Source organism: Parasteatoda tepidariorum, chromosome 11 (assembly GCF_982258835.1).
Source record: "Parasteatoda tepidariorum strain Cologne lab strain chromosome 11, Ptep-v5.0, whole genome shotgun sequence".
NCBI classification, from domain to species: Eukaryota; Metazoa; Arthropoda; class Arachnida; order Araneae; family Theridiidae; genus Parasteatoda; species Parasteatoda tepidariorum.
This window is the reverse complement of record NC_141765.1, coordinates 94,445,925-94,464,549: the sequence shown is the minus strand read 5'-3', so window position 1 is coordinate 94,464,549 and position 18,625 is coordinate 94,445,925. Positions and strand designations below refer to the sequence as shown.

General features: G+C 26.8%; 1 protein-coding gene across 28 annotated transcripts in view; it reads right to left on the bottom strand.

Moving 5' to 3' along the window:
* The window catches only part of LOC147801907 (E3 ubiquitin-protein ligase RNF10-like), a 58,491-nt gene that overhangs the window by 22,557 nt on the left and 17,309 nt on the right, over window positions 1-18,625 (bottom strand). For 11 of the 28 annotated variants that reach the window (XM_087155576.1, XM_087155577.1, XM_087155570.1 and 8 more), the window contains exons 2-3: window positions 16,400-16,506; window positions 12,149-12,238 (exon numbers count right to left, since the gene is read on the bottom strand). Coding sequence is in view for 5 of the 28 variants with exons in the window: in XM_087155566.1 (XP_087011692.1) it covers window positions 16,400-16,506 (107 nt within the window). In the remaining 23 variants the exon portion in view is untranslated. Of the gene's footprint in view, window positions 1-1,749; window positions 1,769-3,110; window positions 3,173-5,203; window positions 5,343-12,148; window positions 12,239-12,312; window positions 12,332-16,399; window positions 16,507-18,625 lie in introns of those variants that run through there. The other 17 variants (XM_087155566.1, XM_087155564.1, XM_087155565.1 and 14 more) reach the window with 7 other exon arrangements.

Here is an 18,625-nt window from a genome sequence, read left to right as displayed (position 1 = left end):
GTGTTATATTTAATTTTATGATGAATGACACAAAATTACTTCCAGCCAAACCTGCTATTAGGAATTAACTTTATATTGTTACTAAACATTTTAGCGAAAAACATGAACTGATTTTAAAGCAGCCGAAAATTGAATAAAAATTAAAAACAGTATACATACATATTAAAACAGTATACATATTTTTTTCAGTGCATATCTTACCATGTTTAAACCTTTTTTTTCATAAATAAATATTTCTGATAAAAAAAAATTAAAAAAATAGTACAACTTTTTAAATAATACATAAATTTTAACACTTAAAAAAATATAAAATGCAGCAAGAATATTTCATTACACATGTTTTTAATCCATAACTAATAAACAGAGAGAAATCAACATGCTATTTACATATACGTTTTGTTTTAAAAGTTAATTAATTGTATTCCAGAAAAGTTCATTAGTTTTCTATTTTAATTATTATTATATTATCATTGAAAAAGTGACTGAGTACTTTGAAACAGTTTGAAATATATTTTTGAAATTATAAATTATTTACAATTATGAATCTAGATATATTTTAGCCAATAGTGATATCTCTAAATATTTTCATAGAAGATATATAAAGATTATGATATATAGACTTGTTTAAAAATGTTTCATGTGTTTTGAAAAATTTACGAGGGTTGTAAATTAAATAGTGGCAACTTAACCTTGAAACTCACAGAAGGGCTGGCATGAGCAAATAGGATATGGGAGTGGTGAGGTGGCTCTGTTGTCGATGTGTAGAGTGCAAAATACAGTCGATCTGCTTAGAAGGGTAGTTGTTGTGTGTTGTTAAAGTGAGGAGTTTCGTTTCCATCGCTCTAAAGCATGTTTTAAAAAGGAGATCAGCTGTCATCACTTAAAATCGAGGTTGCCCATGGCAAAAATGCATCAGAATGCTATTGAGGATAAGTGGAAGCTTGTGTCGCAAATTCTTTACTGTATTGGACAGTAGCACGATGAGTTCAAGCATCTCGTCTTTTTCGTCATTAAGACTTTTGAAAACATGCTTTAGAGCGATGGAAACGAAACTCCTCACTTTAACGACACACAACAACTACCCTTCTAAGCAGATCGACTGTATTTTGCACTCTACACATCGACAACAGCGCCACCTCATCGCTCTCATAGCCTATTTGTGCATGCTCGACCCTTCTGTGAGTTTTAAGGTTAAGTTGCCACTATTTAATTTACAACCTTCGTATATTTTTTCACACAAAATACCTATATATAAGTATAATTCAAGGAGTTTACTTTTGCAAATTTTATGATGCTTTTTTTTCTTCACAAAACTAAAAATATATATATATATATATATATATATATATATATATATATATATATATATATATATATATATATATATATATATATATATATGACATAAAAAGAAACATTTTGGAGTAGATAGGGGCTTTTCCTTGTTATTTCAAAGTAAACCAAAAATGAGTTCAAAAATTTTTCAAAGTAAACCACAATTCTGACAATATTAAAATTCCAACAGCACTAAGTGGAATTTTAAATCTGTTGCTTCAAAAATTTATCTGAATGCTGGATTAAATAAAAAAAATCACAGTTAAAACATTTACTAAAATTCAACTGAATTAAAATGTAACATAGTATTTGAAGTAATATTTTTAAAAAAAATTTGAATTCTCCAATCTTTTCATGAAAGCTGACAGCTACGCATTTATCTAGAGTTACAACGAAACATACAATGACTATTACTTTAATTTCATAGATATCAGAATAGATTTCTGTTTTTTTCTATTCAGCCATTCTCTAGCACTAAGTGATGGGGTAGGTGCAGCAGTGTCAGGAACAAATCTTCTTGAAATTGTTCTGACTAATAAGTTCAGACTAATAAAAATAAGTTTTTAATATAATACATAAGTAAATATATAAAGCCAGTTATGATATATTTTTGTTACTTAGTGTATAAAATCAAGAAATACCATCAAGTTAAGCGACAATTACAATAAGACATCATGACGAATACATTGCCAGGCAGAGGGTAAAACAGTAACTAGAATCAAAAAAGGAATTCTCTGTTTTAAAGTAGAGCTTAAGAGAATTTCCAAGGGTAGTTACGAAATTAGTTGTAAATATGTTAATTACAATATCTTTTATTCCTTTGTGTTTATCATTTTTCCTATGAACGAAAAAGGTAAAAATATCAAAGTTTTTTCATATGAAAAAAAAAAGAAATACAGTCAAACCTCACTAATGCGAAATCACTTAGGGTGAAATATCGCTTTATATGAAATATATACTTGGTCCCATTAGTCAGCAATCAATTATTACTACATTTAGCATATTTAATATGAAAATTTCAAGCTGACATGAAAGGTCACAACACAGATCAGAAGCACGTGCATAATGTGTCAATTATTCATTTTGAGGAATGCTATTTCTATTATCCACCTTTGTTAGGAGTAGCAGATGGGCAAATAAATAAAATAGTTAAATGAAATTATTAAAATTTTTAAGCTTATTTTAATTTGTTTGGGACATAAGTGTAGTAGACGATATGTATTAATAGTATGAAATAAATTGTTTTCATAATGTATCGGATAAGATGAAATCTGGCAAACATAAATAATTATGATATTAAATTTTTTGTTGTCCATTTCGAGTTCAAGAGGTTCGGCTGCATTAAAAAAAAATTTGGTATCAGTTTTTAGAATTATTAAACGTTTTCTCTTAAGAAACAAAAGCATCCTTAGTAGTAATTTCAATTTCATACATTTATTATGTTTATCCTAATCTCATTTCAACCAAGATGGTGAAAATTATTACTGAGGTAGATTTATAGCTTAATTTAATTTTAATTAGTACATCTTCTGTGTTTTAAATCACTAGAGCAGTGCTTCCCAAAGTGTGGTATGTGTACCCCAAGCAATAAGCAATAGTAAAATGCATTTTAACATACAAATTAAGTTACATATAATTTGCAAACTCGTATTAACTTAACTCTTAAAGAAAACACAAAGGTTTTAAAGAATTTAAAATTAAAAGAAATCATCTTATAATTAATAAAATTAAGAAATTTAGCGCAGACTAAAACAAAATATATGAGTAGTTCGCACTTGACTTTTGCTGCCAGTCGAACATGATGAATATCTTCTTCAAGTTTTAAAACGTCTTTAAACTGTAAAAAAAAATTATTTTAATTGTTAAAAGGTTTCACAAATTTTGGGGGAATATTTCTTCCTTAATACTATTTCTTTTGCTAATTACATGAAAAAAACTTTCTAACACAAAGAAGACTACAGATTAAAACTTAAAAGGTTAATAAATAAATTAATTAAATAAAAAGTTTACTTTAATTTGACTATGATATTAAACCAATCAGTTGGAAATAAAAGTTTCGATAGAGTTCTATTTGTTATTATCAAAAAAATGTACCTTACATTCTTATTAAGCAGACACGGAAAAAATTTGCTACTTTTATCTCTGCCTACTGCCTGAAAATTCGATCATTAGATCAAAAGTTATTAATGTATTCTCTTTTTTTTTAAGCTCTGTGCAATCGTTAGAAACCTGATATCGTTAAAAACCTGACATACAAAAAAAAAATTGCTTACTTGAAAGAAATGCCAGATTCAGCTGCATTCATGACAAAGTCAGAATCTACACTGTTAAAAATTTGGAGAACTTTACAGATTTGGTTATTAACCTCTGGAACTTATTGGTAAATTTTAATGAAATTCGTTTTGGATATGTTGATATAATATTTAAAAAAAAAAAAAACATTCGATGGTTATAATATACTATATGTAGCTATGTATATGTACTATGTGTAGCACTATATGTATGAAACAGTGATTATGGTATGAAATGAAAAATAGGTTAATAAAGTTCAAGATTCACTTTTACGGAGACACAGGCTGATATTCTGATTTCATAATGGAAATAAAGCAGTTTAAGAGTTTCTGTCGAAACTGGTACCGCTATCTCATTAAAGCTGTTTTCAAGCCCTGGACAATAGTAAAGATTGTGAGTTCTATTTTAATTGCTCTCCATTCCAAACATGTACTACTATAAAGTTATATTATGTTCTATAAAGCTGAAGATCTGAGTGGCCAATCATCTAGCAAATATCTTCTAGAAAATTGCAAGAGCAAACAGCTTTAAGTGAGTGTCTATTGTTGATCAAGGCAATCATAGAGCTTTTAGAATTTATCCATATGCTGCACACTAGCTAATTTACCTCTCTAAAGAACATAGAAAGATTTTTAATTACTTAGTATGATGCCTGCCAAGATTATCAAACTTCCTCTGCTAAAGCAGTTGATTTATTTAGTTGGTAGGTAGATAGTGAGTGCCTGGTTTGAATAATTCATAATTACGTATGGAAAGAACCAGAAATTTGATGTCTCCAGATATCTGAAAAATTGGACATTAAGGCAAAAGAGGTTTGATTGTCTTGATAGGCAAAATGTTGAATAGTCATTGACCCATCCATGTCTTTGAAAGAGGTTCTTTGACTGGTGTGAGGTACATGGATGAAGTCTTAAAATTCAATGTTAACCTTTACAGAATAGAATCGTGTGGCGATTTAATTTTTATGGAAATTAGGCAGCCATCAAGCTCACCTAGTTTAAACTTAAAAAAGAGAGGATATTTGTTGAATCGATTTTCCAGACAGATATCAACTTTATAGTTTATTAAAATCTGGTCTGTCATAATGGAGATAGGCTACCAAATATGAAAACTCTCTCATTTTTGAACACTAGTGTATTTATCTTAAAATTTACAGAAGTGATTAACGCAATTATTATTTTAAAATTGACTAAAATGTAAACAAATATCATTTATCTAACTTGAAAAAATTTAATTTTAATATTTTTTTTAAATACCAGTACTAAATTATATACTATATTTTTTAAATACTATACATTAATATTGTTTTTAAATTGAATAATTATTTTTAAAAAAAATATTCAATGCCTCAAATCATAGTAAATTGATATTTTCAAGCAAAACTGTGATGCTTTTTGCAACTTTAGTGTTCTTTCCTTTGCTTGCAATGCAGTAAGAAGTTGCACATAAATTGTTAGATGAAATTGAGCTTGATTTGGATTTTTCTTAGTTTAATTAGTGGGGACGTGGCTTTGCAAAAGGCAAAAAATTATAAAAGCAACCATGATTATATGTTAAAGTAAATACAAATACCTACTTTTTTCTCTCAAGTATCAATAATATAATGCAGTAAAGTCATATTCCGGTTTATATTTGATTTTGTATCAGCAATCCTGTTTAAGTTAGATAAGTGGTAACCAGAAGCATTTCCTCGAGCACCACGATTCATGGAATTTCCAGAATTAGTTCAAAAAGTCTCCTCTGAAGCTCTTTGGATGCCTCAGAAATAGTTGAAAAAAATTTGATTTCCCTTTAATGGAAAAGATTTTAAAAAGACGATATTACATAAAAAAAATAATTTAAAGCAGTAAGAAAACCATTAGCTTTAAAACAATTAAAGCTCTTTTAAAAACTAATGAAATGGTACAAAAACATTACAAAAACAAATTATAATGAGAGCACTACATGAATTTAAAATTAATGTTTCAAAGACATTCATGCACTTTTCAAACAAAGAGAAACACCTACCCCACAAGTAATTTTAGATTTAAACATAAGAATATCTAAGGTTTCATTAAATTTAATCTACCTAATTGTTTAAGATTTTATAATTTAATAAATAGAAAACTAAAAATAAAAATAAAGACTTCAAATTGAAAGAATAAATTCTAAATGGTGGTAAATTCATGGAAAGATATATTAAACAGACAAGATTTTTTTTAAAAATTAATAGAAAGATTTCTTAAAAATAAAAGTAATAAAAAAATTATAAGCATTATTGCTGTTTTGAACAAAGAATAAAAACGTATTCAATAACAAATATTTTTTTAAAATTGTGTTTCACCAAAAGATTATAGAGATGTTTATGTAAAAGGATAATGGTAAAAATATATTGCTTTTATAATTGGATGAAGTTTATTTCTTAGTATGTTTAGTTTTGAAATTAAATAGTTATTTATTGAAATAGTTGTAATGTTTATCATGATTTTTTTTATTCTTATTCATTGTTAACTCAAATAAGAATTTAAAAATTCAGAAAAAAATAAGGTCAAGTATTTATTCTGCAACTTTGCAATAAATTTTTAGAATAATAGAAAAAATGGGTTGGCAGATATATGAGCATTGATGAAACTTTATACGATATAATGTTGAAAAAACTTCATAGTACTTAGTTTCCTCCTTATGAAACTGTTGAATGTATTTAAAATTTGGTTTCTTTTAATTTTTCATGAATTTTCCTTTATCTTTAATAAATGATAAGTCTTTTGTGTAAATAATAATGTGCTCTAAGATTCATTTATTGATTTGTTCTTGGCATTTGTTTTTTTCTCTTATATAAAGGTCATCATTCATTGCATTAATAGATTTGTTACAAAATGTTTTGTATTCGTTTAATTGCATTAAAATGTAAAGATATGATATTAGAAGCAATTTTCTTTTAGCACTGACAATAAACAATATTTTAAGTTTGCGAGCATTTATATTATTAGAATTGTGTTTATTACTTTAATTTTGAATTATTTGACTGAAATTTGAGACAAGTATAAAATTTTTTTATTTCAATTATGTTTAAAATAATATAACGGTAAAATAATGATAATAGCAAAAAAATTCTTTGATTGATTTAATGTTTAAAATTTAGCTGAAAAACATCTACATTATAGTAAAAAGAAGAAAAAAAATTGAAATCACAGTAGAAAAGAATCTTGTGTAAATTTTCATCAGAAAGGTCCTGTATAGTCTTTGTGAAAACAAGATTTGTAAATGCTTAATATAGCTTTTTCTATCGCTTATTTATCAATATCCGAAATTTAACTTTAGTATCTCTTCAATTTTTGTATTTTCTTCTCTTATAATGCCCTATTTACATATTACGCCTCTTTTTTGTAAACCTTTTTACGATTCTTGCAATCCACAATTTTGAATGAGCAAAATACAGGCAATGGTATAGGTTTGCTTTAAACAAAAATAAATTTTGTGATTACATTCTGAAAATAGTAACTGATAGTAGTCTAGTTTTGATCATTAATACTAAATACAGCTTTTTAAGTTGATGTTAAAAAGTATGTTTTTCATCTGCTTTATGTGCAATTACATGTTTGTGTAAATTTTTTTCTAGATAAAAAAATATTTATTACCCTTTTTATATGTTTCGAAATTTAAATGTTACGTTAATTTTTTGCAAGCATTGTTGGTGTAGTACTAAATAATTATAGAACTGTTAAAAATTTGTGATGTGCACACATAAAATTATTTTCACAATAAAAAAAAATATTGACAATTTTTAAAATATTTTATGTTTTACTGGTTTTAATCCTTAAAAAATTTCTTTCGGTGCCTTTGGATTTTGATTCAGATTTTTTGTTAGGTAGAATTTCAAAAACTGAAAGAATATGACCATTGAAAAAAGTGAAAGAAAATTTTTGGAAGACAGTAACTTAAAAAATTTTAAAATAGTTCTCTTTATCGACATACAGGGATGAGATTAGCCGAAAGGCAAAAAAGCTGAATTTCCACGATAGTAAATTTTACGCAAGTGCAACCCTTTAATAATAAATTCCAGACAGTTTCAGGTAATAAATAATGTGTTGACATACAATTGTGTACTAATCTATTATTATATAAATGATTACATTGATACTTAACATTTAGTGAAAATAAAAATTACCAATTGAAAAAATAAAGCTGGAAATTATATTTTTCCTCAGTTCACATAAGAGACAATTATTACTTGAAAAACTACCTGGTTTAGCAAATAAAACTACTGAGAATATACATTAATATTTCATTTCTTTTAAAAAATACTGTTATGTGATTTATAGCAAATATATCAGAATATAAGTTTTAAATATATTCCCTTCCAGTTTCCTAATGTTGTAACACTTACATATACTAATAATCGTCGTTAGAAAATCAGTCACCTTTATAGTAACTAATTTTTTTTAAAAATGTACTTCTTACAAGAATCGTGATAGTTGATCTTAAAATTGCGTGAATATGAATAACAATTATGGATTTTGAAATCACATGAATATGAAACTAGATATACGGTTTTGAAAATGAGAAAATACAAACTGGGATATAGAATTTTCAAAACGCGTAAATACAAATTACGATTGATAATTTTTAGATCGCGTAAATACAAATCATGATGCGTAATTTTTAGATTGCATAAATAAGAATTATGACGCATAATTTTTAGAACGCGTGAATGTGAATCCCAATGCTCTATTTTAAAATCACATATAAATACGAAAATCAATGTTTGATATTATAAACTGCATGAGCAAAACAAGACATTGAATTTTAAACTTGTGTGAATACGAATCGCTACATAGGTTTTTAAAAAGGCGTAAATACGAATCACAATATTGGATTTTTAAATCTCGTAAATAAGAATGGCAACGTACAATATTCAAATCGCGTAAATAAGAATCGCAACACGCAAATATGAAAAGCTATGTTTGATATTAACAGGGTGGCCAATCAAATCAGATTTCAAATTTCCCTGATTTTTCCAGATAAAAATCTTAAAATTTCCAGGTGTGTGTTTCTTTTTTCTCATGAAGTGTAGGATGTATACAAGAAAAGTGTTTATATTATAAAACATTTTATTCAAAATGTCATTTTTTTAACATATCATTTCAAAGAAAAAAATTTATTTTGACAATTTGGCAAGATTTTTTATTTATTTTTTAATGTTTTGCGCGAAATTTCGAATCAAAAATTACATATTGACCAACAAAACAGTAAAATTGAATATTAATATATAGTTAGTTCTTAAAAACCCTTTTTTTTAAAATTAAAATATGTTATAAAAGGTTAAAATGAAATTGAAAAAATTATCTTAAATGCAAAAATTGTAAAAATTTGTCGACAAGCATTGCTGTTAGCGATTGTAAAAAAAATGTTGTGATTGGTTGGTTTGCTGAGAAAAAATAATTCTCAGATTTCTTTGAATGGGAGTACAAAAGCTTTCAGAAAAAGAGTGCAATATAAAATCTATTATTATTGAATTTTTGGAGAATTCTATAAAGTTAAAATACAAAAACACTTTGTTAAAACAGAAAAAAATTACCACCAAAGCATCGGAACAAACTTGAGCCATAAATGGATTCAGCCCAAGGACAGAATTTAAAAACAAAAGCTAACATCCTAATCCCTTCTTCCACCTCCACCACAATCTTTTCTAAATTGCACAGTCCCATAGCAGTCAAAGGTTTCTACATTCGTTTAGCAACTGTGAGAGAATTTTATGTGGCATTCTAGTTTAACAGAGCTCTAATGGAGCAAATTATCACTAAGTTGATGATATTTTAACTGTCTGGCGATACATTTCCGTCTAAAAAAAAGTGGGCATAATGGATGAAATAATTTAAATTAGTGAGATTAAAAAAATTATCGAATGAAAAATTTCCAGCTTTTCTTTAAAATTCCCTGATTTTTCCAGGTTTTTATCCAAATTTCCCCGATTTTTCCAGGTTTTCTTCAGCATAAAAAAATTCCCTGATAATTCCAGGATTTCCAGGAGGGTGGCCACCGTGATAAAAATCGTGTGAATAAGAATCGAGATATTAGCAGATTCCAAGCTTTTGACCTCTAAAAGGCTTGTCAGAAGCAGTGTCTTTTGAACTAAAAAAATCGGATCTATCTGGAGGGCGGGTAAAAAATTTGGAAAATCTTATCTGCTGCGAGTAAAAGGGGAGAATATAGCTAAAATAAGTAAAAATGAGAAAGGATTGGTAGCTATGTAGTTTGAATTTTCTGTTTCTCTTTGAAAATTGGTGAATTTTCTGAAAAAGCAGAATACTTATAAAAAAAAGTGAATTTTTTAGAAAAATCTGAATTTTTGATAAAAAAAAAGCTGAAATTCAAGAGATAAAAGTGAAAAAAGCGGAAATCAGCTAAAAAGCGGAAAAATCTCATCTCTGGACATAATCATCACAGAAAACGATAAATTAAATTATTGCATATATAAAGCAATTATTGTTTTGTTTAGAGAGCATTTCAAAATTTACTTCCATGGCAAGGAAGACAAAATAAAAGGCTGTATAGGAACGAAGAAATACATTATTAAAAATGATGAGAATTTTTGTCAATGACGGACAGATGGGCGAAAGTCCCCAGCCATTTTAAATAATTTGGTTACAGCTTTATCATCCAAAAGACCATGAGAATTAATATAACCCTGTAACAGAAACAATTTTGTGGTAATAGAAATAAAATAGTTAAAGGAATAAAGAGTTAAAAATAGATTTTGATATTCAATTCAGCCACAACAGTGAATTAATGAGTTATACATTTGTATTAAATTAAAACGTTAACCGTTACATTGATTGTTAAGAAGAGAATAAAATATTTATATTAGCTTTATATAAAATGTAATAAAAATGAAATAATTTGTTGAATTTAATTAAAATTGAATTAAAAATGATTTAAAAAAATTAAATTTAAGAAATTTTAACACCTAAGAAATATGCAATGCCATCTCATCATTCACAAAAAACCAGCTGGACACAAAGTATAATTTGCAGGAAGAGGAAGAAAACTGATGATAGCAGAATTAATTATTATTTAGTATGTACTGCTAAGTAAACAATGAGTGAATGACAAAGCTACTGATCCACGTTTTACTGTTTCACAACAATACAGAAAATTAAGTAAATTTATATTGCTTAAATATTATACTACCATCCAAATCATCCTCTTGTTTATTACAAAAATATTAATTAATGCAAGATAATAACAGAAAATATAAAATTAGATAGCATCAAAACTTATGCAAAATATTACAGCAAACTCTAAATAATATTATTTTGTATAGAACCTAACATTACATGATGCAGAGAAAACAGTGACCTTTTTGAAAGTCGTGAAAAAGATAGATTTTTTGGCTTTCTAATGTTCAAAGTGACATATAAAAGTTAAGAAGGTAGTTCAAAGTGAGATATAATACCATATTCCACTTAACTTTTAACAAATTTTTGAGTTTGGTAAACATAAATTGAAAATTTTTAATAGACTATTTGTTATTGATCAAAACCTTATGATGAAACTTTATAAGATATAATGTTGAAAAAACTTCATAGTACTTAGTTTCCTCCTTATGAACCTTATGCTAGAACTTTATATATAGACATATTATGTCTATGAAAATCTGAATCTAATTTTTCTTTTAGTTCCATTCTACATGGGTGATTGTGAGCCCAAGTCAAAATTCCGGAAAATTTCCTGGGTTTAAAAAAAAAAAACCCAGTTTAAATTGAAAAATTAGAAAATTTTTCCTTTTTCTCAATATTTCTTAGTTTACTTAAAATATATTTAAAAACTTTCACATACCTATATCATTTACACATACTTATGATGACCTGGAGAAGTAATTAAAATTTACAAATATGTCTTTCTTTTTTGAGTTAATGATTATAACAACTATTTACTGATAAAAAATGAAAATTAATTATGAAAATAAGCTTATAAATATCCCTCTGGCTCTCCCTTACAAACAAATAAAATAAACTGTGTTTTTAAGTCACCTTTGAAAATTTGATTTCCGGAAACTTCTGTGATCAATGATTTTTTTAAACGTCTGGACCTTCGATCTCCGGAAACTTCCGGATCACTGTTAACGAAAAATCCGGATTTTTTCCGGAGCACAATCAGCCCTGATTCTAAAAAATATCTATTCCAAAGCAGAGTTTGAATGAGAAAATTTAAACATCATAAAAAATGAGTATTGAGAATAAAATTAGAATTATATCTGATGCTCACTTATTCCACCAACAAGTATAAAAATTAAAGTTATGTATATTTTTATAAAAAAGATGTATTGTTAATGACCTAATATAAAATATTTAAGGCTGAAGAAGTTTTTTTATAACTTCAAATGGAAAAAAAATATCCTTATCATTAAAAAAATAACTTTGAACACTAAAATTAGAAAAACGTTCTTTAAAAAAAAAAAAAAAACCATTGTAAAAATGATGGGAATAATTTTAAATACAAATTTTTCATTTTTTGACAATAAATTATAATAATAAAATACCTCTATTTTTGCTTTTGAGTCACTCACTCTTTCTTGCAATTTATTTTTTTGTAGAATAAAGTTTGAATTCTTTGTTCATAATGAATAATTCTGAAAAAGAAAAATATTTAAAGTGAATGAAATTAGTTATTGATATTTATTTATTAGAAAAATAACAGCATTACTCAGTCAAACACTCAAAGACTGACAAAGGCAGGGGCATGAGGGGCAGTTGCCCCGGTCTCCACATCAGAGGGGCTCCCTAAACCGAATTAAAACTTTATTTTAGGTTTCCTTCATTAATGAACTTTTTTTTTAACAAAATATGTGTACAGTGTAGAATCAGTCAGTTTTATGTTAACTCCTTCATAAAACTATCATATGAACACAAAAGAAAAATCTATATTTTGTTAATTCATGACTTTCTAGTGCGGAATTCAGTTAAATTTTCGCAAATACGATGGAAAAATGTGGCCAATCAAAAGCCTGTATTTTTGCGTATAGCAAAATGCGATATGTTTACAAAATTACAGGTTTCTGATTGGCTTGAGTGAGCCATTGTAATTGCGAAAATTTAGCTGAATTCCCCCCTAATGTCAGCAAGGATATGAATTTTTTGCAGCCAGATGACAAAGTTAACAATCAAAAGTATTTAATTTTAATTAATTCAACATGATTCTACTTTTTCAATTTTGTTTCATAAAGCTACGGAAATATTTTAAAATAAAGACAACTAATTGACAATTTAAATCAGTGTTTCCCAAAGTGTGGTATGCGTACCCCCAGGGGTACGGGAACAGTTCAGCGGGGGTACACAAAGGCTGAAAGCCCTTATATAGTAAGACGGAAAAGAGCAAAAACTGCTACGAAAGACATTTTATTCTAGCATTTTTTCGAGAAAAATAAAATATCTTTAACTATCAATATTTCTTCTATAGTTTTAAGATATAAGTAAAACTGCTTCTTTTCCAAGATAAAGAAGAAATTGTTGAATAGTTTTAAAGTAAATTCCTATCGAAAATTAGCAATAACTTAAATGGTTTTTCTACCAGCCTTTCCTCTTTTCCGTCTCGCTTTCACCCCTGGGGTACACGTTCTTATGCAAAATTTCTTGCAACAAACGAAAATTTCGAAACATTTTATTTAAAAATAAAACTAGCCATGAAACTTTATGATTAAGTATTTTTCTATTGACTATTTTTTGCAGAGATAACAGTTAATAATTAGTGGTATCAACAGCCAGATGTGATTTTTAACTTTAGTGCCATTTTTTTATAGTAAAAAAATCCATTAATTTTTTTATCAGTGGTAGACAGCGTTACGAGAAATTTAAAAAAGTTACACAAAAGTCATAAGTTTGGGAAACACTGATTTAAATAATTACAAATATTTCAAGTACATTTAATTTAAATAAACTATAACTTCAATAATAACAATAAAAAAGTTAAAAAAGAAGATTTCGGATTGAAATATATACAGGACCTTTGAATTGTAATAAACTAAAAAAATAGCATTTTCTATTTAAAAATCTAAGGTCACACTTTTTTAAAAATATATACAATTTTATGGTGATGGCAAAATGAAAACTTTATTTGGCAAGGAGCCACAATAAAACAATTTATATACTTTATCACCCTCAAATAAACTGTACATTTAAAATATTTATATAACATATTTTTAATAAAAAAATGTCCTGCTTGTTGAAAAATACAAACAAGATACTATAAATTTTTCATTTAAATAAATTTTTAAATTCATTATTAAAAAATTTTGATGAAATCCAAACTGCTCTGATCTATTTTTAAAAGCTGCTTAGATGTAAAAGTTAAATTTAGCTATTATTTTCATTTGTCTTAAGCGATTAATATGTATTTCTTACAAACCAGGGTTGGGTTTTTGCCGTCAAAAACTGGTTTTTGACATGACAGTGGTAAAAACCGTGTTTTTACCGGTAAAAACTGTCAAAAACCTACTGTTTTCTTAAATTTATGGCATATAGCGGACAATATACTATTTTCACATAATTGCCTTTATAAATGAATGTTGTAAATGATTGCTTTTGATTTTGCAACTATATACATGCATTCTTATAGAAGGATATACATTCATACAGTAATATTGTAATATACTTATTGAAAATAGTGATACTTACTTTTATCATTATAGCTTGTTTTACAAATGATTCAAAATTTTGCACTTCTTAATTGTTAGAAATAAACAAACAAACAAAAAAGCTTGGAACTATTGATAAATTCAAGAACTAAAAAGAATAATTTAAAATTTGGCATTTCTTAAATATTAGAAATAAGCTAAAATAAACTTTCAAAACTTGTAAGTACTAACAAACTCTAAGTCAAGAATTACTGCTATTTCATCAAGTTAAAAGCTTTTATTCAGTTGAAAAAGCATATTAAGCAAAATTTAATTAAAACCAAAATTACATGTTCAGTAGTCGGGGTCACGGTACCGAAACATACGATAGCAAGTGACTAATTTTGCGCATTTTTCATTGCCCAGTCGATTTCTGAGTTTAGTATGGATGAGTCCAAAATTCAAGAAGATTCTGTCAATGGAAGCCTGTCATTGAGGATAATGATAACAAAAGGTTATTGCAATGTTGCAAGGAAACTCTAAAAGGATTTCCCAGGTTTTTTCATGTCTCATTTCTGTGTAAAATATTGAAAACAAAAATGATAAGAAAAGTTTATTTTATGACACTTTCTTTTTATGTGTACACGTGTTTCTCAAAGCAAGATTTCATGAATGAAAGTAATCAATCTTGACATTCTTCAGTAATGTAATATGCCAAACAAAGTGATGCTTGGAAATGTTGAAAATTTTGTTTAGTATCCTAATACTTTACTTCAAATAGTATGTTTTGATATAAACATGTTGAGAAAATGCAAGAATCTGTTCTTAAATATCTTTTAACAACTTTTTTTCTAATTTTATTGCCCAAAAATTAATTAATTTTAAATTATAAGCAGTTAAACTCAAATAAAAATACAGTTTTACCAAAACTATGGGTTTTTGACGTTTTTGACAGAGGGGTTTTTGACATGACGGTAAAAACCATGGTAATAACCGGTAAAAACCGTCATGTGTCAAAAACTTGCCAACCCTGTTACAAACTTTATTTTTATATACAGTAAAGCATTATTTTTATGTTCCTCACTTATCCTTTTCCCTTATTAACATTTATTATTACCATTATCATCAGTTATTTTATTATAACTTTTATTTATCTCTTTCATTTATTTGTCATTTCATAGTATTTCCAGTTTATTCTTAATCTATGCATCTTAATTTTTTTTTTATGTTAAAAAAACAATTGGTTACATGTCTCATTTTTTTGAAGTATATAATTATTTCGCCTGGATTCATAAAGTTCTAAGCAAGGCTCACAAAAGGAATCCTCCCCCCCCTAATTTCAACTAAGTAAGTCCCATAAAAAAGTAGTAGTTAAGAATAGGGAGTAGGGATTAAATTATTCGCTGAAAAAGAATGAGATATGCATAAAAGATCAGTACTCACAAAAAACTTTGTATAGAAACTTTAAAAAGAACTTCATTATTGAAATCTCATATCTCTGAGCACGGTTTTTAGAAACATTCCTACAAATCAAAAAAATTTTTAAAAGCACAAAACAATTTCACTGACAGATAATTGTAACAGGTGTTTTGTTAACTATATTAATAACCATGTTGATTGTTTTCTACATCATTAATATTAGGTTGACAACTAATGCTCCCATCAAGTCATTATTAAAATTTTTATTTCAATGGTGAATTTGCATTTTGTTTCCTTTTAAGTTATATGTCCGTTGGTTTATACACTGATAATATATCAGTCCCCTGACAGACATAAAGAATATGCTTTACTGTACTATAATTTATTTTTTTTTTGCCCTTTTTAAAAAATGGTGGTTTAATGCAGCAAAAAAGTTAAAAAAGTTTTTCTTAACAAGGAACTTTGATCATTAACTGAGACTACCAAAAGAAATTATTTTCTAATATTAAGTCACTTTGGATTTAATATTAAATTGGGGAATGGCGGGATAAATTAATTCAATATGAGACTGGTAATTTTCAGAAAAAAAATTTCATTTTGGCCAACAGATGGATTTTTATGATATTTCAAGCTTTATTGTATTATAATTCAATTATAAATATTGCAGAAATAATTTAGTTAAATTTTTATTTTCAGTAGAAAAAGATATACCTTAAATTTAGCTTTTAACAAAATCACTTAATAGAAAAAAATAAGGCATACTTGCTTATTTCAAATAAAAATCTATCAGATCTAGCCATATTGTCAATTTCTATGCTATGTTCTTCCAAAAGGACTTTTTCCTCATGACTAGGCATAAACTTCAAAAGCTTTAAAACAAGAATAATGATATTAAATAAAAAAATTACAAGAAAAAGAGTAACATACAGGTTGCTACATAATTTCTGTACTTTATAAATAGTTTTAAAATTTTTGCAAAAATGAAGTAAAAAAAATATATGCAATATGAGTTGCAACTTAAAATTTACAGTGAGGTAACTTAAGTGGTGAAAAAAATCAGTATTGCTTGAGAAATTTTTTGAGGGAGATAGCTGAATTAAACAACATTCTGAAAAAGATCCTTGGCATCAAGCAATGTACAGTAAAAAAATTTTTTCTTCTGGTGCGTTATTATACAAAATGGCCACCGTACAGCTTTTTTTTTGTACTGAAGACTTACTTTTTGAAGGGTGCATGGCTGGACAAGTAGCACAGCGAATTTTTAAGTTAGAATGAAAAAGCTGTTTTAATTTACCACAGTGTAAGAAAACATTCCCTAGAACAATCACTAAAAAAACAGTTTATAGCAAGAAAACAATGCAATAAAATAATTTGAATTTTTAAAAAAAAAATCTATTGTCTCAATTATTACAAAAATAACAATTTATAAACTCTAGATATAATTTTATTTTAATATTTTTGGAAATTACTGACATAGTTACATTTCACGAGAAAAAAAAATTAAGATAAATTTTCAACTAATTCAAATGTAAATTTAACTTTGTAATTATATAGGGTGGTTTTTTATTATGTAGTTTCAGAATCTAAATAATGAATGATAATTATCAAATTGCAAATGGCTTAAATTACGACTTTTTAAAGCATGTTTTACAAACATTGCAAGAAGAATAAGATTATGTATGAAGAATAAAAGTTGTATGAAGAAATGTATGAAAAATAAAAGTTGAGATATAGTATTATTTCTTAAATAAATTTGAAATATTCAAAAAAAAAATCATAATATAACATAAGAACAAAAGATATACTTTGGAGTAGGAAGGAGGAAAATGGATGGTAATGGGATTCGCTAATATAATTTTATTTAGTATTTCTGTATTGCTAAGTAAATAATACATGGAATGACATTATAAAAACTATTGTTCTATGTTTTACTGCTTAACAGCAATACAGAAAATTAATTAAAACTATATCACCTAATTATTCTACTACCATCCAAATCTTCCTCTGGCTTACTTCAAAAAATAAAAAGCAATGCAAGATAATATCAGAATACAAAATCTAACATCATATAGCATCAAAACTAATGCAAACAGTGACTTTTTGTATCTTTTTAATATTAGAAGTTATGCAAGATAACGTTAGATTTTATTGATTTTCTGATGTTATCTAATATTAGTTGCTACTTTGGTAATGCTGTGTTTAAAAAAAAAAGAGGACAGCATCAATGGTCAAAAGAACCAGTAGCTGATGGGTAACCAGAGGCCTCAATCATTAGAAATTAATTTAAATTGATTATTTATTTAGTTACAATGCAAAAAATTATTACAATATTCAAATTCCAAGTAAACTTAATTTGCAGAAACATTAAAAAAGAACATTTAAGAAAAGAAGCTTATTGTTGTAAACCTAAAAACAGTCAGACTGATTAGAAAATATCAGAGAATCCATAGCAAATAGTTGAATTTTTCGACTGACCTATGACATATGAAACCTACAAGGCAAGAACAGTTTAAGCGAAATGGGAAAGCTGATACAAAGAAAGATGATTTTGCGTGTGGAAAGGTAGGGTTTTAGCATAGTACCGTCCTTCTTCACTGTGTAATAACACCCAGAAAGAGACTATTTTTCACATGATTACTTTGTCAAAACTTAGCAATGCTCAAAATGCAACAGATGGAGATCCAAGTATCCTTTTTTGAGAAAAATTGACTTAAACTGTTCTTCCCCCTTAATATACATATTTATATATAAAGATCAATTATCTGCTCAACCATATCTTTTGGTAACTGTTCCTTACTATCCATACTAAGAATTGTTCTACAAATTTCTTCATTTGAGAGTCTTAATTTTGATAACAATATTGTACAATTTTGAACATGCCTACCATCAATGACAGAGAGTTCTCTTGATTTAGCTTTAGTCACCACTGCTGGTATATCTTCTATAACTGAACCAATGCACTACAAATTAATAACTAGTACTTAAGAA